This window comes from Zalophus californianus, chromosome X (genome assembly GCF_009762305.2).
Source record: "Zalophus californianus isolate mZalCal1 chromosome X, mZalCal1.pri.v2, whole genome shotgun sequence".
NCBI lineage: Eukaryota > Metazoa > Chordata > Mammalia > Carnivora > Otariidae > Zalophus > Zalophus californianus.
Window position 1 is genome coordinate 34,031,754 of NC_045612.1, and position 23,316 is coordinate 34,055,069.

The 23,316-nt window shown below is 37.8% G+C and overlaps 1 protein-coding gene across 6 annotated transcripts in view; it reads left to right on the forward strand.

The window, feature by feature from the left end:
- Window positions 1-1,197: 1,197 nt before the first annotated feature.
- LRCH2 (leucine rich repeats and calponin homology domain containing 2) overlaps window positions 1,198-23,316 on the forward strand; it is a 99,225-nt gene continuing 77,106 nt past the window's right edge. For all 6 annotated transcript variants that reach the window (XM_027609514.1, XM_027609515.1, XM_027609516.1 and 3 more), the window contains exon 1: window positions 1,198-1,575. In XM_027609514.1, the coding sequence (XP_027465315.1) occupies window positions 1,227-1,575 (349 nt within the window). In that variant the 5' untranslated portion in view covers window positions 1,198-1,226. The remainder of the gene's footprint in view (window positions 1,576-23,316) is intronic.

Below are 23,316 nucleotides of genomic sequence, written 5' to 3' on the forward strand. Positions count from 1 at the left end.
TGGTAAATGTAATTTCTTGCAACATAATCATTTTAATTAACCTGTAGGGATGGCCACAATTTTTTTCCTGCATTCTTCCCCAAAGTAGAGCCAATGGCAGATTAACTTTTGTGATTTCTCTAAGAAAATGAGATTGTTAGCAGATTGCTCAAATTGAAATGGACGTAAAAGAGATGCATTTGATATTCAAATTGATGATGATTGAACATGCCCAAATATTCTGATTTTTTTTTTCTTTTTTGGGGGGTCACTTTACTTTCAGTGAAAAAGTTTTGAGTATTCTGAATGGGGGTAGAAGGGTTTAACAGTGGCCTGAATGGTTGGGTTCAGGTTCTAAAAATGACCTCCTAAAGTAGAAGATTGCTTAGCTTATTATCCCCAGTGTTAAACCTACAGAGTTCCACCTAAAACCAAAACCTTTATTTCGAAAATAAACTTTAAGGTTGCGTAATGATCAAAGAGTTTTCCATCAGCCATACCGACATGATGAGAAGAAACCTGAGATATTTTGGAGATCTTGGCACAACTTCAAAGAGTGATAGAACAGAATGCAGAGAACTTTTCCAAGTTTTGGAAGGCAGCAGTTTGGCTGAGACCCACACATACTGAAACGAGAGGCTTCCTTGAAAACATTTAAAAAGGGTTTTCCTATTTTGGAATTCTAAATTATGGCAAAATTCATATATGCTTAAAACTCAATTCTGCACCAGTTTCCCTCCCCAAATAACCCTCCACCGTTTCTCTCCGTGTCAACACTGGTAAACAATTCCTGAGGCATTTGCGGTAAGCGTTTCAATAAGGTGGCTGATAGTCCTTCTAAAACCCGTTTCAGTATATTCTGAAACGAATCCCTTTCACCCCTACCTAATATATTTGCCTTTGTTTTGCAGAGCGAGAAAGGTGAAGCAATTTACAGATCTGGGGACAGACCGCTAAATGACCTGTAGTTAAGCTGGTGTCGCTTCGCAAGATTTTGGTACCCAAAGCAGCGGAACCGAGACTTAGCATCCTTCCTCTGATCACACATTTCTTAAAGCGACCGTTCTGCACGTTGGAACACCGTCTCTTCTCTACCCAACACCTCCTCCCAGCCCGCCCCCTGGTTCCTTCCCACCCTCTACCTCGCCCCCCCTCCGCCCCCCAGCCTGCGCATGCGTCCTAAGAAACCCCTACACTCGCGGCACAAGCTGAGAGTATTGTCGGGGGCTATTCTCTCTCCCAGGAACATGGCGGCGAGTCAGGGAGGTGGTGTTAGCAGTGGGGGCGGCGGTTGTGGTGGAGGTGGAAGTAGCGGTGGCGGTAGCACAGCCGGAGGGGGAGGTGGCGGAGCCGGAGGGGGAGGCGGCGGCGGCGGCGGGACCCTGGTGGTGCCCATCCCGGTACCGACTCTTTTCGGTCAGCCGTTCCCCAACGGGCCGCAGTGGAACCCGGGGAGCCTGCAGCCTCAGCACACGGTGAGGAGCCTGGACCGGGCCCTGGAGGAGGCGGGCAACTCCGGCATCCTGAGCCTCAGTGGCAGGAAACTCCGAGACTTCCCCGGCAGCGGCTACGACCTGACGGACACCACCCAAGCAGGTGACAGGACGGGGTGGGGGGGGAGGGGAAGCTGGGCTCCGAAGGAGGAGGTGGGGGGTGTGGGTGGCTGCGTGGCTGCGTTGTTGGACTGCTGGTCTGGGCGGGTTCGCGGGGGCGGCGAGAATGACAAAGTCGGAACAGCCTTTTCTCGTGAATGTGAGGGGGAGAGAAGGGAATGGTGGTGGTGGTGCGGGGGCGGGGGGGTTGTTGACTGAAAGATGTATGGAAACCGGGCGGGATGTGAGGGGTGAAAGAGCAGTATTGTTAAAGCGAGTTTCCCCAGTAAGGAGTAGGGAGGGAGGTACTGACACCTTCCTTAATGCACTTCTTCCAACTCTCGTGGATGTTCTCATCTTTCTCGGGGGGAGGGGGCGGGGGGGGAGGACAATACGTAAAATCACAATCTACACATATTCTTTAAAGGCATACGTGCCTGGAAGAAAGGCATATTCCTTTTCGTCGTGCAGCCGCAGCATTGCCACGGTTTTTATGTGTTATTTTGTGTGTGTGTTTTAATCCTCCCAGAATATTCTTGCCTTCTGGTCACATATGCTTTTAAAGACAGATTTTTCATTTTCCTGGTGTTGAGAAGGTAGTGGTGGTTAAATTAGTATTTGTTGCTGTGGCAAATGAAATCAATCAATCACTAACATGTCTGGTATACTAGGGGAAAGGATCCTTGTTTTGAGTTATGTTAGTCTTAATTTTTATAGCAGAAATAGCCAAAAAATTTGAAGGCATTTTTAAGAAACAGAATTTATTCTTTAGGGAGTTGTGGGCTAATGGCTTATCATTTTGGTTGAGAAATTGGCTATTGTAGCGTTCTTCCTACAATCTCTGGTACTCTTTGTTGTGGTTGGCATTTTTTGTTACGAACATACTCTTTCCCCTCTGCCTTATAAACCAATGCTGATTATTTTAAATACGTTTTCGTTTGATGAACGGGTTTTTTGCTTTTCATGATCTTTGCATTTGTTATCTTTTATATTTGCTTTGCTGAAAGAAATCATGGACAAAATTATTTTGATAGGTGTAGTAATTTTGGAACAGTACAGTAAGTAGAATGACCTATAATGAGAAGTAATAAAAGGCCTCTTATTTTCAGAATAACACTATTTCAGTGTATTCAGTTTCTGGATATTAAATTTAGGTATGTGCTGGGAGGAGGGTGGGGAGAGGAGGAAAGCCTAAAAATTGAAGCCTTCCACCCAATTATTCTCTGAGGAATTATCCTAAGAACTATGAATGCGTAATCGATCACTGATGTTGTATTTTGGAAAGCATGTTTGAGTATTTACTCCTTCACTCTGAACAGATTTCCTAAACAATATGTTCACATATTTATGAATATATTGGCAAAATATTATAGGACTTGGTATGTTCTTCAAAGGCTCCAGGATAAATGGTTTCATACTGCATCATTATGGGGATATGTTGTTTTGCTTATTGTGCTTTATAACCTGTAAATGATATATCTGTAAGATTAAGTTTGAGCATCCTGGCCTGGCATTCAGAGCTTTCACTGTACAACTCCAGTTTGTTTTTGCAACCTTAGCACCCCAAACACTCCTACATAGAACCCTCTGTTCCAACTAGGTTAACTCTCTGTTCCTCAAATATATATAATGAATTTCTGCCTCATCTTTGTAGAAGGTCACCCACATGCTTGGGATTTTTCTCTTTACTCCATCTATTTAATTTTGTTCAAGCCCCAGCTTTTCCAGGAAGCTGTCTCTAACTCCCTTAGTCCATAGCAGTCTCCTGTTTTTTGAGCTCTTAACGGTACTTTACTACCTTTACCACTTACTTGCTAGGGCTGGCTTTATTTTCTTTTTTATGTTTGTGTCATGCTGTCCCTGAGAAGCTGGAGAGCTCCTTAAGGGTAGGGAATAAGTCATATAGTTGTTCAGTCTTCTCATTATATATTGCTTATATTGTACTTGATAATATTTTTCATAAACTTGAATATCATCTTATGTGGTTATAACCTTTGGCTTTTAAACCTTCGGGTTTTTTTTTTTTTTTCCTGAGGCAAGCTTTAACACAAAGCAAAGCCATATTTGTTCTTGTTAAGCATTCATTGGTCATAAACTTTATCAGTGTCTACAGTAACACAGGATTTTTGAGATGATTCCACCTCATTTTACTTTTTTTTTTCAGTTGAATGTGTGTTTCCTTGTGGAAACAATTCAAAATTTAAATGACATATTTGTGAGTGATTCATTTGCCATTCATTTTTGACAAAATTCAGTTGTGAACAATTTAGGGGCAATATTTTTGTATGTAAAGAGACTAGTATTCATTATGTATAAATGAAGGTGGGTACACTGGAACTGAAGAAAAATAGAGCATGTTTGAGAAAATACATACATACACGTACACATGCACACATATACATCTGTAAACATACGGTATCCTCTGATGAAACCAGTTCTGTTTGTTGGTATTGTTATACTTAAAATAACTCTCAGTGGGATAATGTTTCAGAACCAAACTGATGAGTTAGGCAAGCATATAATGGTTTATTCGGTTGGGAAGAGACTGATGGAAGGGAAATTAGGTAGGAAGGTATTCTGTTAATCTAGGTGTGAGGTGGTGAGAATCTGGGGTAAAACTAAATTGGATAAGAAGGGAAAATTGATAGATTTGAAAGGAAGCAGGGAGGGCTTTTTGCATTATTTTGCTGTTCCTCACGTATACATAAGACAAAACAGACCTGCGGTTCTTCACCTGGGCTGCACGTTAAAATCTCAAGGGAGTGTTTTTTAAAAACCTATGCCTGGGCCCTACCCCAGACCAATTAAATCAGAATCTCAGGGGCCAAGAGAATCTTTTTTTTTTTTAAAGTCTTCCCAGGTGATTCTAATGTGCAGACAGGGCTGAGAAACTCTAAAATAGTTCATTTTTTAGGTACTCAAGAAGTACTGTTTAGGTGAATGCGAACATTGATAAAAATTTAGTGACTAAAGTCACTTGTCAAGAGGGTCAAAACCAAAACTAGGAACTATGTATTCAAGATCTAGTTCAATATTTTTTTTAAAAGACTTGGTGAAGCAGAGACTTTTTTTTTCATTATATCATGTCTGTAGTGAATAGAAAATTGCCGGGAAGCTATAGTTTCTTCAGTTACCATGCATAACCCTGGTTTACATTTAATACTGTTGGATAACTTGGCATTAAGAAAATAGTGCTCCCAAAACATGTAGCAGCAAAATCTTGTTTTCTCTATTAATAGTCTTGCTCTGAGGGAAGACGGATGGTTGGTAGCTATTGGTGAAGTTTGTCTTTGGTGTCTTTTTACCTTTTTTTTGCATTTCTAGTGTGTGATCTTCACCTGCCTGTGCCCTCCTGCTCTCCTCGTTTCTTTTCCCCTCTTCAGCTCACTCCCCTTCTTTTGCTGGAATGTAGCTTGAAGCTAATTATGGCAGCCTTTTCAGGAGATTAATATTTAAAAGGGAGAGTTTGCTAATTTATTTGAATCTTCAATTGGTGGTTTGTGCTCATGACCTTTTTGAATATATCTGCCTTCCAGATTCTTCTTGATTAAAATCCTCTATATAGGGACATAAGAACAGGGATGAGAAAGTTCGTGATCCATTTCAGGAAAGTAGCTGACTCTTGTTGTAATGTCTTGTCTTAGATGGTCTATAGGTAGACTTGGCAGGGCAAAGGGAAATTGTCTAGAACATTTTAGTCTGTCTGGATACTGTGACAATTTGTTGACCTAAGAGAGCTTGAAAATGATTCTAATAGCCACTCAAACAAATCCTGAAACTTTCATATTTGACTTTGTCACCAACGCTACAAATAAGTCTCAGCCTACTTGCAGCTGCTCCCTCTGCTTCTTCATACCTCTTTATGTCTATAAACAATAGGTCTGTGAAACAGATTTAGGAGTTCTTATATGCATCAGATGGTGCTGTGTCCTGGTTAATCACATGTTTTCCTGTAAACCTGGAGTCAACTCTAGTATTTCCTACATGTGCTGGTTCACCCCTTCAACTGTGGGGCATGGTGCATTTTATCAGGTTGTAAAATGGAGCCAGATAAACTTTGCAGCATCTGATTATGTTGTGAGGTGAAGGCCCTCTTAGTACATTCAATGGAATGAACTTGTGATTGTGATTTTCTGGACTGATTCAAATATCTACCTTGCTTTGTGTAATAAATGTCTCCCTAAAAAGTTGAATGTGAAGCACATTTTTGACAGTTGACTCATATTTTAATTGCTCTAGATTGAATTTGAGTTGCTGGACCTCACAGTGATTTATTTTATTCAGTGATGAATTCTTCTACAGTATAAATCGTTGCCCCCTAATTTCTTTCTTTTGTAAGTTCACATTTTAAAATAAAATGTTATCTTAAATTGGAGGGTATTTCATCATTAAAATATTACCATTTATATAGCTCTTTATAAATCTCTAAGCACTTTCATGTATATTATGCCATTGTATCCTAATAATAACCCTGTGAGTTTGGCACAGTACATAGTAATTACTCATTGTTGTGAGAGGTTAAGTGATTTGCCCAAAGTTAAATGGCTAGTGTATGGCAGAGTGGGGGTCAGAGCCTAGGTTTTTTGACTCTAGCACTCACTATTCCAGTGTTATTTCCATTGTAATGCAGTCTGTCTATATAATAAAGGTATTTTTTAACTACACACTATGCTAATAAATAGATTATGTATTCTGAAAAATAAATGCTTATTTAACTTAATATGTTATATAATTTTTGCTTTGTGTGCAGTGTGTTTTGTGTTGTGTATGGCAGTTGCATAGCTAGTCTTCATGCCTCTCTTTCTGATGGTTTTAGAATAGATTCATTAAGCGTTTATTGAACTCCAACTTTGGAAACATGATTATAGCCAATAGAAAAGAAAGGGACTTGGTTATTGTCCTTGAAGAGTCTATTAAATAGCTGAATATGTACAGGAATATGTGTAACAATTAGAAAAGAGTTATAGGGGTGCCTGGCTGGCTCAATTGGAAAGAGCATGTGACTTTTTTAGAAAAGATTTATTTATTTGAGAGAGAGAGAGAGAGAGCACACTGGAGAGAGAGAATCTCAAGCAGACTCCTCGCTGAGCATGGAACCTGGTGCAAGGCTCGATCCCACCACCCTGAGATCATGATCTGAGCCAAATCAAGAGTCAGATGCTTAATGGATGGAGCCACCCAGGCACGCCAAGAGCATGCGACTCTTAATCTCAAGGTCGTGAGTTTGAGCCCCACATTGGGTGTAAAGATTACTAAAAAAATAAACTTTAAAAAATTACTAAAACAGTTCATAAAAAAGAAAAGAATTATATAACAATATTCAAAACTGTATACATTTATAAAATGTACAAGTAAGTGATGCAAAGCTGTGGCATAAGGCTTAATTTTATTGGGGTTAGTTAAGTAAGTTTGAGAAAGCTTTCTTTAAAGTTAGGTGTTTGCTGAATCTTGAGGTAAACGATCAGTATGGGATCAAGTTATGATTAGATAGGAGGGAAAGTTGCAGAATTTCAGGAGAGAAATTGTATGAATACAGAGTTGAGAATGATATTGTGTGTTAAGGGCAGATGTTAACCAAAGGTTTACTCTGTATTTTTGCAAACATACTGAGAGGCTGAGAGGAGGGAACATGTGGAGAGCTCAGTGTTCAAATCCAAGAGGAGTAGAGAGGACCTTCATTTGAAGGCAAGGGAAGCAAGAACAGTGTGGGGAGCTGTTAGCCATGGAAGGGAGAAGTAACCTGACTTTTACTAAGGTAAAAGTGAAGGTAGATGTTTGGGGACATTAATGTCTTAAATTTTAATCTTAAATGAGGCAGTGTCGTTGGGGAAAAAGTTGATGAGCATAGAAAAAGGTACTCAATAGAGCATAATGCTTTAAGGAATCAATATGGAGAATAAGCTACAGTATAGAATTAGGACTGTGTGGTAAGCAGCTAAATCAGTAGCTTTGAACAATATGAGCATATCATCTTTTATGAAAAAAATTATACTACATGACAGGTAAAAGAACAGAAGTGGCTGATTGGGATATTTTAGAATTGGACTTATAGGCACACTGCTTAAAGTTTAAAATTTAATATCCTGATTTAGATTGTTTTTTTTAAATTTTCTTTAAATTTTTTATTTTTTTTTTAAAGATTTTATTTATTCGACAGAGACAGAGTAAGAGAAGGAACACAAGCAGGGGGAGTGGGAGAGGGAGAAGCAGGCTTCCCGCTGAGCAGGGAGCCCGATGCGGGGCTTGATCCCAGGACCCTGGGATCATGACCTGGGCTGAAGGCAGATGCTTAACGACTGAGCCACCCAGGTGCCCCTATTTTTTTTTTTAATTTTATTTTATTATGTTATGTTAGTCATCACATTACATCATTAGTTTTTGATGTAGTGTTCCATGATTCATTGTTTGCATATAACACCCAGTGCTCCATTCAATACATGCCCTCCTTAATACCCATTACCGGGCTAACCCGTCCCCCCCCCAAAACTCTCAGTTTGTTTCTCAGAGTCCATAGTTTCTCATGGTACCTCTCCCCCTCTGATTTCCCCCCCTTCATTTTTCCCTTCCTACTATCTTTTTTTTTTTTTCAACATACAATGTATTATTTGTTTCAGAGGTACAGGTCTGTGATTCATCAGTCTTACACAATTTAGATTATTTGTAGTACAAACTCTGAAGCACTTATTTGTCATCAAAAGCATAAAGTTGGACAAGATCCCGAACCTTATTGACAAAATAAGAGATGATGCTAGGAACACTTTTCACAAATAAAAATATTTTTCACAAATACAAATAATTGAAGACTTACAGCTTATTGATTCCCTGGAAGGTGGTATTTAATTTCCAAGGCACTCTGAAACTTTGCAGAAGGGCATGTCATTCTCCTAGCCCACCCCAGCAGCCCACTCTAAGGCATGCTTATTAAACTGTGTGATGCCCACCCTCATTCCACAGAGATTTTTATCATGACCTAGAGGAGAAATCTTGGTTTTCTCTTTCTCGTTACACTTTGGTTGTATTGGGGGTACTTATTGAAGCCTTGTAATACTCTGAAAAGTTTCAGAAAGTTTTGTCTGGGATGCCTGGGTGGCTCAGTCGGTTAAGAGTCTGCCTTCAGCTCAGGTCATGATCCCAGGGTCCTGGGATTGAGTCCCATGTAGGGCTCCTTGCTTAGTGGGGAGCCTGCTTCTCCCTCTGCCTGCCACTCCCCCGTTTGTGCACGCACGCTCTTTCTCTCTGACAAATAAATAAATCTTAATAAAAAAAGAAAGTTTTGTCTGCTTCCCTTTTATGGAAAGGAACACCTTCCACTCCAGGGAACCATTTAAGGTAATAAGAGGAAACTGTACAAGTCAGTTTTATAACAATGATCTAAGTTTATGTTTAGTCTCACTTAAAACTAGTGCACTCAAGTCTGCTAATGGCCAAGTTTTAAATTTTAATCTTTACATTTCTCCTGTTTCAAATAAATTGTAAATTGATAGTATTCTACTTACAGACTGTCAGTCTATGTACTATAATGGATAATTAAACAATGGCTATTTTCTAATGTATTTTTTGATATGAAAAATTTTAAAGAAAAGTTGTTTTTTCCAAATAGAGAAGTAAGTCTTTTCCTATTTGTGGACGTTGCTAATTCTCTCTACTCTTTTATGATTTGTGACAGAGATTTTTGTCACTTTACTTTTAAATTAATTACTTCAGTCTTTTTCAGTAGAATTTTATATATAATATTAGGGATTTAAGGTGACCAAAGACGGAAATAAAATAGCTGCAGCATAAACTTTTATTTGAACTCTACGGAGACTAACCAATTCTAGAACGTTTGTGAATTTGGCTTTCATCCAAAAATCACTTTGTTAAATGATTATGCCCCAAAGAGACTTTAGAATGTGCAGCGTAGAAATCTTCCTCTCTTAAAAAAGTAATTACAATATGTAAATCCTTAATACTTTGAGCTAATTGTTTGGGGATGTCTGTGTCAATGGGAAATCAAGTACTTTTGAAGATATTTATAAGTTAAAAATAGTAAATCGACATAGGTAACCTTTTCCTTAACCTGCCTTAATATGTAAGAATGGACTTACCTATTTTACGTAAAAGGACAAGGTTGTAAAGTTGCTGCCTTAAGGAATTTATGATTTCATAGTGGTATAAAACAAGTACTCACTTATCTGTACTCACCTATCTATTATATAGGCTAAATCAATTGTTCTCAATGAGGGAAGATTTGCCCCAGGGGATATTTGGTAATGTCTGGAGATGTTTTGATTGCCACAACTTGGGAATGCTACTGACATCTAGCGGGTAAGAGGGGCCTGGGATGCTGCAAAGCATCCTACAGTGCACAGGAAGGACTGCCACATACAACAAAGACTTATCTGTTCCAAAATGTCAGTGGTGCCAAGACTGAGAATCACTGGGCTAGAGTAAGATAAATGTCATAAGTGAAAGCAAAGTGCAATGCAGGTTCAAAGAGGGAGAGATGACATTTGATTGAGTTGGTAGAACAGCAGAGAGGGCTTTATAAAGGAGATTGGAGGTAAGGGAGAGGATCAGATTTTATAATTACCCATGAAGGGGGGAAATTGTATGCATAGTGACATCCCAGGGTGTCTTCAAACTCAAAATATTAAAAAAAAATCAGCCTTTGCTATTGATTCTAGGCCCCCTGGTCACTCAGACCAGAAACTTAGGAATGATTCTCCATTCTTCCCTTCCCTTCCCTTTTATAACTAGTTAGGAACTAAGGCCTGTTGGTTATAGCTCTTTGAATAGCTTTCAGATCTCTTTCCTTCCTGTCTGTTCTCACTGCTATTGTTGTTCAGGTCCTCCTCTCCTCACCTTTAACTGCACTTATCTACAGTTTTCCTGAATAATTTCTCTGTCTCATATTTGTTTCAAGTCGGATTAGTTCTTTACATGGTAGCCAGAGCACTCTTTCTTTCTTTTTTTTTTTTTAAAGATTTGTTTTTTATTATTTATTCATGAGAGACAGAGAGAAAGGCAGAGGCAGAGGGAGAAGCAGGCTCCCCGCAGAGCAGGGAGCCTGATGCGGGGCTTGATCCCAGGACCCCGGAATCATGACCTGAGTGGAAGGCAGACGCTTAACCGACTGAGCCACCCAGGTGCCGCAAGAGCACTCTTTCTAATATGTAGGTCTGATTGTCACTTGTAGCTACTAAAACACCTTGGAGCTAGTAAGTCAGCTCCATAAGAATACATTGCTTATTCCTTGTTTTGAATATTTAAAAAATGTAAAAAAGCTAATGCATACACTATGCTTTATATGACTGGTCATTTTTATATTACTTAATATTAAATTGCTAAGATTCATCCAAAATGTTGTGTGAAGCTGTAGTTCATTTTCATTGTGTGACTATACTACATTTTATCCACTTTCTCACTGATGACCATTTGGGTTGTTTCCACAGTTTTGCTCTTGCAATCAGTGCTGCTGTAAGCATTATTGTGTCTTGTGTTGTACATGTGTGAGAATTTCTCTTGTACATATGCTTGGTAGTGGAATTTCTAGGCTATATGGCATGTCAGTGTTCAACTTGAGATAATGCCAAATTGGTTTAAGATGTACATTTCCTTCAACATGTATAAGAGATCCTATGAATCCATATGTCCAACACATAGTAGTGTCAGAACATTTTGGCCAAATGAGTTTAAAAAGGTACTCAGTGTAGTGTTTCTTAATTTACATTTTGCTCATCACTAGTGATGTTAACATATCTTCGAATGTCTGTTGGCCATAGGTGTTTCCTGTACTGTGAAATGACTTTTCATTTATTTTGCCCAATTTCTATTGGTGGACTGTCCTTTTCTTAACAGAATTCTATGAGTTAAAAAAGTATTCCTTACAGTACTCATTTGTCAGTTTTGTGTACTGTGAATATTTTCTCCTAGCTTATAACTTGCCTTTTTGCTTTTTAAGAAGTCTTTGAATGAGCAAATGTTGCAAAATTTTAATACAATAAGATTTGTTAGTGCTTTATAGTCACTGCTTTTTTGTATCTTGTTTAAGAATGTGCAAAATACATTCACCTATATATATATTTTTAAGATTTTCTTTATTTGAGAGAAAGCAAGTGAGAGAGAGGGAGGGAGAGAGCACACACACACACACACACACACACACACACACACACACACACACACACACACACGAGCTGGGGAGGGAGGGGCAGTGGGGAGACACGGGTCTCAATCCCAGGACCCTGGGATCATGACCTGAGCCAAAGGCAGATACCTAACTGACTGAGCCACCCAGGCGCCCCCATTCACCTACATTTTTTACTAAGAGTTTTAAAGGTCTGTTTTGGATGTTTAAGTTCCTAATCAATATGGAATTGATTTTTATATAATAGTGTGAGGTCCAGTTTCATATTTTAAGACACAGATCATCTTTTTCCAGATTTATCCCTGCCTACTCCTTTTTAATATTTTGTTGAGATTATAATTCACTACCAAAAATTCACCCACTTAGAGTGTATGGTTTATTGGTTGTTAGTTCTGTACTCATCACTACAGTGTAATTTTGGAATGTTTTCACTCACTCCAAAAGCCCCATACTTATTAGCAGTACCTCCCCATTCCCCCCTCACTCCCCACCCCCGTCTAGACTAGACTTAGGTAATCACTAATCTGTTTTCTGTCTCTACAGAATTTGCCTATTCTGGACATTTCATCTGGCCTTTTGTGGCAGGTTTCTTTTATTTACCATAATGTTTTCAAAGTTCATTTATGTTGTAGCATGTATCAGTACTTCATTCCTTTTTATATCCGAATAATATTCCATTGTGCATTTTGTGGACAATTGGGTTGTTTCCACTCTGGCTATTTATTATAAATAGTACTGCTATGATCCTTGATATACAAGTTTTTGTGTAGATGTGTATTTTCATTTGTCTTGTGTATAATATGTAGGAGTGGAATTGCTGAATCACATGGTAATTCTATGTTTAGTAATTTGAGGAAATGTTAAATTATTTCCAAAGTGTTTGCACCATTTTACATTCTCATTAGCAATGTATGAGGATTCCAGTGTAATCTCATTATGGTTTTGATTTGCATTTCCCTAATAACTAATGATGTTAAGTATCTTTTCATGTGTACATCTTCCTAACTGAAATATCTATTCAGACTCTTTGTCCATTTTCTAATTGGGTTGTCTTTTCATTACTGAGTTTAAGAGTTTTTATTTTTTTAATTCTGTACATAAAACCCTTATCAGATATATGGTTTGCAAATATTTCTTTCCTATTCTGTGGGTTCTCTACTTTAAAAGACAAAATTTTGAAATTTTGATGAAGCCCATTTTATCTGTTTTTTCTTACATTGCTTGTGGTTTTGGTGTCATATCTAAGAAACTGTTGCCTAACCCAGGGTTATGAAGATTCACCCTTATGTTTTGTTTTGAATTTTATAGTTTTAGCTTTTACATTTAGGTGTACTGTCCATTTTTAGTTTTTTGTGTATGGTGTGAGATCAGGGTCCAACTTTATCCTTTTGCATGTGGATATTCAGTTGTCTCAGCACCACTTCTTGAAAATATTTCTTTCCTCATCCACTTGTCTTGTCACCCTTGTCAAAAATCAGTTGACCATAAATGTAATGTAAATGTTCATTTCTGGACTCTCAATTCTATTCCATTGATCTATATTTCTCTTCATATATATATGTGTGTGTGTATATTTCTATTCTTATCCTAGTACCACACTGTTGACTTCTGTGGCTGTGTAGTAAGCTGTATATAAAATTTTATAGCCAGGAGGTGTGAGTCTTCCAACATTGTTCTTTTTCAGGATTGCTTTAGCTGTTCTGAGACCCTTGTATGAATTTTAGGATCAGCCTGTCAATTTCTTCAGCAAATGCAAGTTGGGATTTTGATAGGGATTTTGTTGAATTTGTAGATCAATTTGGGGGAATTTTACCATCTTAACAATATTAAGTTGTCCAACCTATGAATAATGGATGTCTTTTGATTTGTTTATAGCTTTCTTTCAACATTTTGTAATTTTCCTAAGTTTTTATTTTTTTGATAGTATTGTAAGTGAAAATTTTCTTTTTTAAAGTATACTTGATGTACAATATTATTATTTTTTATTTAAATTCAATTAGCCAACATATAGTACATTATTAGTTTCTGATGTAGTGTTCAGTGATTCATCAGTTGTGTATAACACCCACTGCTCATCACATGTGCCCTCCTTAATGCCCATCACCCAGTTACCCCATGCCCCCACCCACCTCCCCTTCCGCAACCCTCAGTTTGTTTCCCAGAGTCAGGAGTCTTTCATGATTTGTCTCCCTCTTTGATTTCTTCCCATTCCGTTTTCTCCCCTTCCCCTATGATCCTCTGCACTATTTCTTATATTCCACATATAGGTGAAACCATATGATATTTGTTTTACTCTGATTGACTTACTTCACTTAGCGTAATACCCTTCAGTTCCATCCACGTCGATGTAAGATGTACAATTTTATTGCAATTGTACAGTGTATTGATTTGACATTCATATACATTATAAAATGATTACCATGATGTCTAGTTATCATCTATCACTATAAAAGTTATTACAGTACTATTGACTATACTCCCTATGCTATACTTTACATCCCTGTGACTTACTTATTTTATAACTGGAAGTTTGTACCTCTTAATTCCCATCATCTATTTTGCCCATCCCTCCCCCAACCACCAGTTTGTTCTCTGTATTTATGAATCTGTTTGTTTGTTTTCTTTGTTCATTTGTTTTTTAGTTTCCAAATATAAGTGAAATCACAAGGTATGTATATTCTTCTGTCTGATTTTTTAAAAAAGATTTTATTTATTTGACAGAGAGAGACATAGTGAGAGAGGGAACACAAGCAGGGGGAGGGGGAGAGGGAGAAGCAGGCTTCCTGTTGAGCAGGGAGCCCGACATGGGGCTCCATCCCAGGACCCTGGGATCATGCCCTGAGTGGAAGGCAGACACTTAACGACTGAGCCATCCAGGCGCCCCTTCTTCAGTTTGATTTATTTCACTTAACATAATATCCTCTAGGTCCATCCATGTTGTTTCAAATGGCAAGATTTTTTTTTAATGGTTGAGCAATATGGAAATTTTTTCTTAATTTCATTTTGGGGGTGTTCATTGCTAGTGTATAGAAATATAATTGATTTTTATATATTGACCTTTTATCTTGCAACCTTGCTGAACTAGTTTCTTCATTCTAAGAGTTTTTTAATGGTTCATTAGGATTTTCTGTATACAAGATCATGTCATCTGCAAAATAGAAATGCTTTACTTTTTCCTTTTGAATCTGGATGCATTTTATTTCTATTTCTTACTTAATTGTCCTGGCTAGAACTTCTAGTACAATGTTGAATAGATGTGGTAAGAGTGGACATTCTTGCTTGTTCCTGAATTTAGGAAGAATACATTGACTCTTTCACCGTTAAATATGATGTTAGCTTTGTTTTTTTTCATAGATGCCCTTTATTAAGTTGAAGAAATTCCTTTTTAGCCAGTTTTTAAAAAAAATTTTTGTCACAAGAGGGTGTTGGATCTTGTCAGATGCTTTTTCTGGGTCTTTTGAGATGATCACATGGATTTTGTCCTTCATTGCATTACTGTGGTATACTTACATTGATTGTTTTTTGGATATTATATCCCCCTTGCGTTCCTGGTCTATCTGCTCTTCAAGTTAATCTTATACTGCCCCCAAACTGTATATTCCAGCCTACCAAACTACATGCTGTTCCTTGACAGTATCATGCACTTCCTTGTCTCCATATTTTTACCCCCAACTGTTAATGTCCTTTTCCTTCTTTTCTATCTTGTGAATTCCTATTCATCTTTTGTATCCCAGATCAGGTGTTTATTTGTTTCCCTGTCCTCTCATCTTCCACGTAGTGATTACTCTATACCTCTATTATAGCAGGTGTGATCCTTTATTGCAATTAATATATTTCCTCTGTTGTAGCATTTACCATCAATTTAATAACTTTTCTGGAAAAAAATACTTACACAATAAGCACATACATGGATTTCAGGAATGTTAACATTAGAGTAAAATGTGCATTGTAAAATCAAAGAAATACGGTATTTGTTTACCTTTCTCTTTTTATTGATTTTGGGGTTAATTTGAATGTAGTTACTTAGTTGCCACTCCAGCAATTAGTAGAGAGTGGTAGGTCTTTAACACATTTGTTCAGTTAAGTCTGCTCCTTACCCTGGGTGCCTTCTCAGGTCTCTCCACAATTTGCCTCTTTCCTTTTCCTCTATATTTCCCACTACTCATGTATGTACCGTTCTCCAGTCAGATTGGACTTCTCATTGTCTCCCTGATTTTGTCTTCATTGCTTTATTTTTATTTAAAAAAGGGAAAAAACTATTAGAAAAAAATTTATAATTGCTTCATAAGCAGAGATATGATTATTAAAGTTGAACTGTTGCAGATTAGCTATAGTTTTTTTTAAAGTTATTTATTTTTTTAGTAATCTCTATACCCAGTGTGGGGCTTGAGCTCACAACCCTGTGATCAAGAGTCGTGCACTTCCAACTGAGCCAGCCAGGCACCCTCCCCTTTTTAAAGTTTATTTTAGCTATAGTTTTTGTATATTGTTATATTGTACCATTGGATATGTTTTTATTTTAGAATAGTTGACTGCATTTATTTATTTATTTATTTATAGTAGACTCTGTGCCCAACATGAGGCTTGAACTCATAACCCTGAGATCAGGAGTGGCATATTCTACCAACTGAGTCAGCTGAGTCAGCCAGGTGCTCTGCAGAATAGTTGACTGCTTTTAAATATTTAGGTTAACTAATAAAATTGATTTTTGAGTAATGTTTATAACATTAACATTAAATAATATGTTTGCCACTGAAAATATTAAATTATAAAATGTTTTGAGGATTAATATGTTGCTTTAACAAATTCTATTTTGAAAATTATATTTGTAGATGAAGTCCAGGAAAAACTGGGAGATGAATGTACGTGTTTTGATTAGGTTTAGCAGTTTTTTTGATAGCATAGGTCTAAATTGTTTGAAATTGTATTTTTGCATGTCTTGTTCTAGTTTTCTTTTATTACATTAGTCTGCTGTCTTCCATTTGCCTTAGTCAGAGCTAAGATCTACTACTTCTGAGTTGCAAAGTTTATCATCCTCAGTAGGATCAGAGCTTAAAGGTCCTCTTAAACAACTCTTTGTATGTTCATTGCTTCTCATCACAGTAAAAAGCCTCATCACCTCATGGCTGAATTTTCTCAACATGTATATATTTAATGTTGCCATAAAAGTCTTCCCATTATAGTCTATTGTATAGTCTTCTTCCAAATTGTTCTTCCTGAGTCTTCCTTATGCCACTGTTCCGCTGAAGAAAAATATTTTATAACATGATTTTATCGGACTGCCTAATAGTTTATTGTGTGAACGTACCATATTTTATTTAACCATTCTTCTATTGTTAGATGTTTAACTTCCTACTTAATATGAGTATGCAGCCAGGTGCAATTGTATTCCTGGCTTTAAATTGCTTCCCCCAGGGTGCCTGGGTGGCTCAGTCAGTTAAGCCTCGGACTCTTGATTTCAGCTTAGGTCATGATCTCAGGGTTGCGAGGTGGAGCTCCTCATTGGGCTTTGCACTGGGCTTGGAGCCTGCTTCAGAGTCTCTTTCTCCCCCTCGTTCCCATAAGCACTCTCTTTCTCGCTCTCTCAATACATACATACATACATACATACATACATACATAAATTGCCTCCCCCAAGAGGAATTTAAACTCTTTGAGGGCAGATACAGAAATTACTTGTAGTGTTTGGTTCAGTGTTGTGCCTCTCTGCAATGGTTGATTGTGAATGCTTGTCAAATTTCTGAACTTCAAATTATGGAAAGGAACATGACATGGTATATTCTTTTATACACTGACTTCTTGTTCTGTTTGACCATAAACTAGTGGAATGGCTCTGCCATGGTACCTTGGTGATCTTGCACATTTCCACATAGTCTGCATAGGCCAGGCTCAACCACAGTCTGACCCAAATCTTGGGGGAAGACTCTGTGATCCTCCCTGGTACACAGCAAAATGGACAGATGACATGAGGTCATTCATTTCTTATCCACCTCCCTATTTTGTGGGAGGCTGCTGCAAGAGAGTTTATTATTTTCTTCTCTCATCCTGGGAAGACATGGGACATTCGGATATAGCTGTAAGTATAAAATTGCAAAGCTACCATCTAGAGTTAACTCCTCAAAAACAGAGCAACCCACCATGCATGTTGTCTGTCATTTGGTCCCTCCCTCCAGTTTGGTTTTGTCCTGTAGGACTGGAGACACAGAGAACTGACACCATAGTGATCATGCTTTCTCTCTTAGTGATAAACTCTCTGAACTTATTTGGTCTTACTGGGAGCTGCCGGTGCGCTGCTCTGTAGCGGCTGCTTAACCACTTAACACAAATTAATGGAGTTTTCTTTGGCCTGGTTTGTGGAATTTGCCATTACTTTGTAATTAGTTTACTGTAACTTGCTTTTAATTTCAGCATCCAATATTTAGTGCTTTGTTGTTAAACAGCTCAAGTAAGGATGATCCTTGCTCTGTAAATTCAGTATTTTTTTAAGGAGCACAGTATACTGCCTGTAAAATTCATCATAATCTGGATTCATCAAAAATGAAGCAGTTAGTTTTATTTAGCATGGTAGCTTTCCCTCAGGGTTTTTTTTTTTTAACCCTCCTCAAAGACTGCTTTTTTTAAGTAAGCTCTACGCCCAATGTCGGGCTCAGAATCAAGACCCCAAGATCAGGAGTTGCATGCTCTACCAACTGAGCCAGCCAGGCGACCCCCCTGACCCCCCCCCGCTTTTTTAAGGACTACTTTTTTTTTAAAAAAATATTTTATTTATTTATTTGACAGAGAGAGACACAGCAAGAGAGGGAACACAAGCAGGAGAAGTGGGAGAGGGAGAAGCAGGCTTCCCGCTGAGCAGGGAGCCCGATGCTGGGCTTGATCCCAGGACCCTGGGATCATGACCTGAGCCAAAGGCAGATGCCTAACGACTGAGCCACCCAGACACCCCTTAAGGACTACTTTTGTTTTGGAGTCCACGGCCTACTAGACTTATCCTGGGGAGTCAGTTTGATGCAGACTGTTCTCATATTACTTAAGATTTTTCTTTTCTCATGCAGTAGAAAGCTACTAAGGTATCTTAATTAAGGCAAATAAAAAGTATACTGTATAAACAAATTCACTTGTTTTTCAGTGGCTAGTTGATCTTGACCTGGGCAGGAGGAGCCTCAATGTCATATTAATTGTGCATCAATTCATATGTCTTGCAGATGGTGAAGATGATAATGTTTTGCCATTACTTACTTCACTAATCAGACTTACAACAATTCAGATTTTACAGTTTTTGGGTTTTGCTTTAAGAAAATAATTTACATGAAAGCATGATTTTGACATTAAAAGTTTCATGCTTTCCTGGTAATTTGCATTTTAAAAATTATGACATATAGTAGAATGTCAATATAACATGACTCAGCATAGTGATAGATGTTTGGTAGCAGGTTGAGGTAGCAGGACCGAGTTGTGCCCCATGAAAATGAAAATGATTATGGGGCTCCTGGGTGGCTGTTGGTTAAGCGACTGCCTTCGGCTCAGGTCATGATCCTGGAGTCCCAGGATTGAATCTCACATTAGGCTCCCTGCTCATCAGGTAGTCTGCTTCTCCCTCTGACCCTCCCCCCCCATGCTCTCTCTCTCATTCTCTCTCTCTCTCAAATAAATAAAATCTTAAAAAAAAAAAAAAGAATGATTAGATATAATACCACCTTACTGTACCTGTAACTGCACATACCATTTTTATGAGTGGAATGTGTATGGTTAGAATTCAGTTTACCTTGTGAAATACAGTACCTTTAAAATAGTATAATATTGTGTTTTTCTTATAACAGAAGCGGTGCTTGCTTATTGTATAAAACTTGGGAAATAAAAGCAATACAGAAGAAAATACAATACTCCTCATTCCACCAACCTTGAATAAATATTAACATTTTGGTGTATTTCCTTCATACTCCCACACTCATCACCTTTATATGTATATGAATGAATGTATGAAGTATACTTTCTAAAACTGTACATTTAAATTTTTTTAATTTAATTTATTTTTAAGATTTTATTCCTTAGAGAGAGAGAGAGAGTGTGCACACAAGCAGGGGGAGAGGGAGAAGTAGGCTCCCCGCTGAGCGGGGAGCCAGCCATGGGGCTCCATGCCAGGACCTGGAGATCATGACCTGAGCTGAAGGCAGATGCTTAACCATCTGAGCCACCCAGGTGCCCCTCTAAAAATGTACATTTTTTAAAGGCATATGTTTATTATTTTTTTAAGATTTTATTTATTCATTTGACAGAGAGAGAGAGAGAGGCAGGCAGGCAGAGACAGAGAGAGAAGCAGACTCCCCGCTGAGCAGGGAGCCCAATGCGGGACTCGATCCCAGGAACTCTGGGATCATGACTTGAGCTGAAAGCAGACGCTTAACTGACTGAGCCACCCAGGTGCCCTAAAAATGTACATTTTTCAAGGAAACAATTGGTTCATACTGTGTATATAGTTTGATACTTAAAATGTTCTAGTTATTGGGGCTCCTGGGTGGCTCAGGCAGTTGTGTCTGACTCTTGATTTTAGCTCAGGTCTTGAACTCAGGGTTGTGAGGTCAAGCCCTGTGTTGGACTCTGCGCTGCTGTGAGCATTCTTATATTCATATTAAGGAATCAAATCTATAATAGCATTTTTAAAAAAGATTTTGTTTATCTGAGAGAGAGAGAGAGCACATGAGCAGGGGGAATGGCAGAGGGAGACAGAGAAGCAGACTCCCCACTGAGCAGGGAGCCAGATGCAGGGCTTGATCCAAGGACCGGGATCACGACCCGAGCTGAAGGCAGATGCTTAACCGACTAAGCCACTCAGGCGCCCCTATAATAAGCATTTTTAAAGGCTGCAAGATATTCCATTTTAGGATATAGTATATTTTATCTAGCCTTTACCTATTGTTGGGCATTTAAGTTGTTTCTAATTTTCTACTGTTTTAAATAACCCTTAAATGTACATAATTTCGTATGTTTATTTGGTTTCAAAAATTGCTAGAGATTGATTTCTTGGATCAGTGGGTATGAACATTTTTCAGGAGCTTAATTCATATTGTCAAATTGCTTTCTAGACAGGTTACTTCATTTTGAAATCGCATCAGTGGTGTATGGAAGTGTCTTGCCAACACAGAGTAATACCTTTAAAAACCTTTAAATTTGATGAGTGAGTTATGGTATCTTATTCTTTGCATTTCTTTTGATTGACAGTGAGGTTGAACATATTTTCATGTACATCTTGGTCGTTGATAATTTTCATTTTTGCATCTGTTTATGTCCTTGGTGCAGGTTTTACCTATGAGCTCTTGGTATCATTTTGCTTTTTGACAGACTGTAGTTTTCCTTTCTTTTTATGTCACTAAATCTAGAAATCTTTTCATTTGTGAATTATTCCTTTATTGAAGGCTTGGAAACTCCTTCCCCATTCTGATATTAAGTGAGTATTCTCTAAAGTGTTATTCTAGTTTTTTATGGCTCTTTTTTGTTTAGCATTTTCCTCCATCTGGAATTTATTTTAGTAAAAGTTATGTGATGAGGCTATAACATTTGTCTTTTGAAAATAAAAGTTTTCCAAGAACCATTTAATAAATAATACTGCATGGATTCATAATGCCAAATTTACAGCATAGTAAGTCTTATAAGGGTTGAAGTATAATGTCATTTTTAAGCATGACTTTGATGTTTGAATGTCATTGCACAGTTAATTAGTCATTATTTCTTGGCAAAACTAAAACACTGCAGAATTTCTTACAGATATCTGCATAGAGCTGCCCCCTCCTTTTTTTTTTTAATAAAGTCCTATCCTACCACGTGGTTTAATAGTTGTATGACTCACAGTTCTTTTCTTACTGAGCATGCATGTAATCTGTCCTCTGGTTAACAGCTGTGGTTTCTTTCTCCTTGCAGCATCTGTTTTTGTTTGCACCCTTGCTTCTCAAAGTGCCTGTGCTCAAAAAGAGCTTTCCAGTATTGGTTGCTGTAGGCCAGTGAGGTTTGCTTGTTATTGTTTCTCATAATAGTTGGCTTTAAAGCATTTTTCTTTCATTTTTTTCAAATACCTACTGACCCTTTTTTTCTCTTCACTGTACTTACGGTTAGTATTTTAACTCACCATGGAGTAGCTCAGAAATTCTGTTACCTATAGGTCTTACTCATGCAATAAGGCTTCAGAGTTATAGATGGAGTTTTCCTTATCTTGTCCTGAATGACAGCACAACACCCTTCTAGGGAATACTGAATCAAGAAATCACCTGTCTTTGCAGAGGGCATCTGTTGAAAGCAGATGCCAGAGCCATGGGGTTGTCATTTCCCATCAGACTCCAACATCAGAGTCTCTAGTACTTCAAAGACACTCTCCATTCCTGCATCGACAACAGCTGTGGTGCCTCCTGTTTTCTTGTTGCTTTTGTTTCTAGTCCTGACATTTTTTTTAGGTGGAAAAATAAGGAAACATTAATATTTGAGAGCATATGAGATTTTACATACTGTAAATGCTTACATTTGAGTACTATCAGTTACTAAAGAGCACAGAAAATTTAATATTTAAAATTTTTATATTGGGAAATATGCTTTTGAGTTGGTTGATTTTATCCACTCTCTAAAGACATATAATTCTGGCATATAGTTTCCATGTCATAAGAACTGAATATAATAATCAATTTCTCTCTATTTTATACCTTTATGAACATATATATATCATTATGTGCAAGTTGATAATTTTCCCTTCATTTCTATTGCTTACTTCTAGGAATTTTTAGGTTGTTGTAGAATATTTACTCATATCTAATAGCTCTGAGATAGTGAGGAATAGTAATGGATTCTGGCAATGTTTCATAGGTAGTACATCAGTAGAAACAGAGTAGAGTTCAGATCCAGTTTACTGCTCATCTGCTAAAGAACAGTTACCCTTCCTTTTTCATTCCACCAGTCTTTGTGTGAACTTCATGATATATCCCAAGGATGATGCAGTATTGGTCCCACCACAACAGCTTTGTAAAAATTACAATTTTAGTAGAACTAAGTGGGAGTGATTCTTTTTGCATAGTTTCTTTCACTGAAGTGTTATTATCTAAGCAGATTGTATTTGGTGCTTGAGTGAAACAATAATTGGGATTGCTTAGGGTTGGTGTCTGAGTGGGCTTTTTACATACCTTAACACCTACTACCTAATTCATAGTGCTTAATAGAATTTTGTTTGAATAAATGAGTCCAGTCAGAATGCTGCCCAGGAAATAAGGAGAATGGGGCTTGGAAAGGGAAGATCAGGATTTGCCTGCCTCTTTCAGACAATAAGTCCAGGACTACAGAGAATGTGACCATTAAGGTAATTATTTTCCCTTGTATATTCTCTGTGGTAGGCTGCAACTTCTAATCCCTGCTTGATAAGGAATGTACATGGTACTATTGGGAGATAATTCCACAGGCTTTATGTTTCTGCACATCTTGTGAATGAGGCACTAATTGCTCTTTGTTCAGGACTGACTTTGGGAAGAATAAGATAGTTTCTCTCTGCAGAGTAAAGGACAGTCATGCTTACTGTCTAGTAAACTAAAGATAATGTCTCCCTTTGAACAAAGTGCATGCTGGCTTATTGTCTATTATAAAATATTT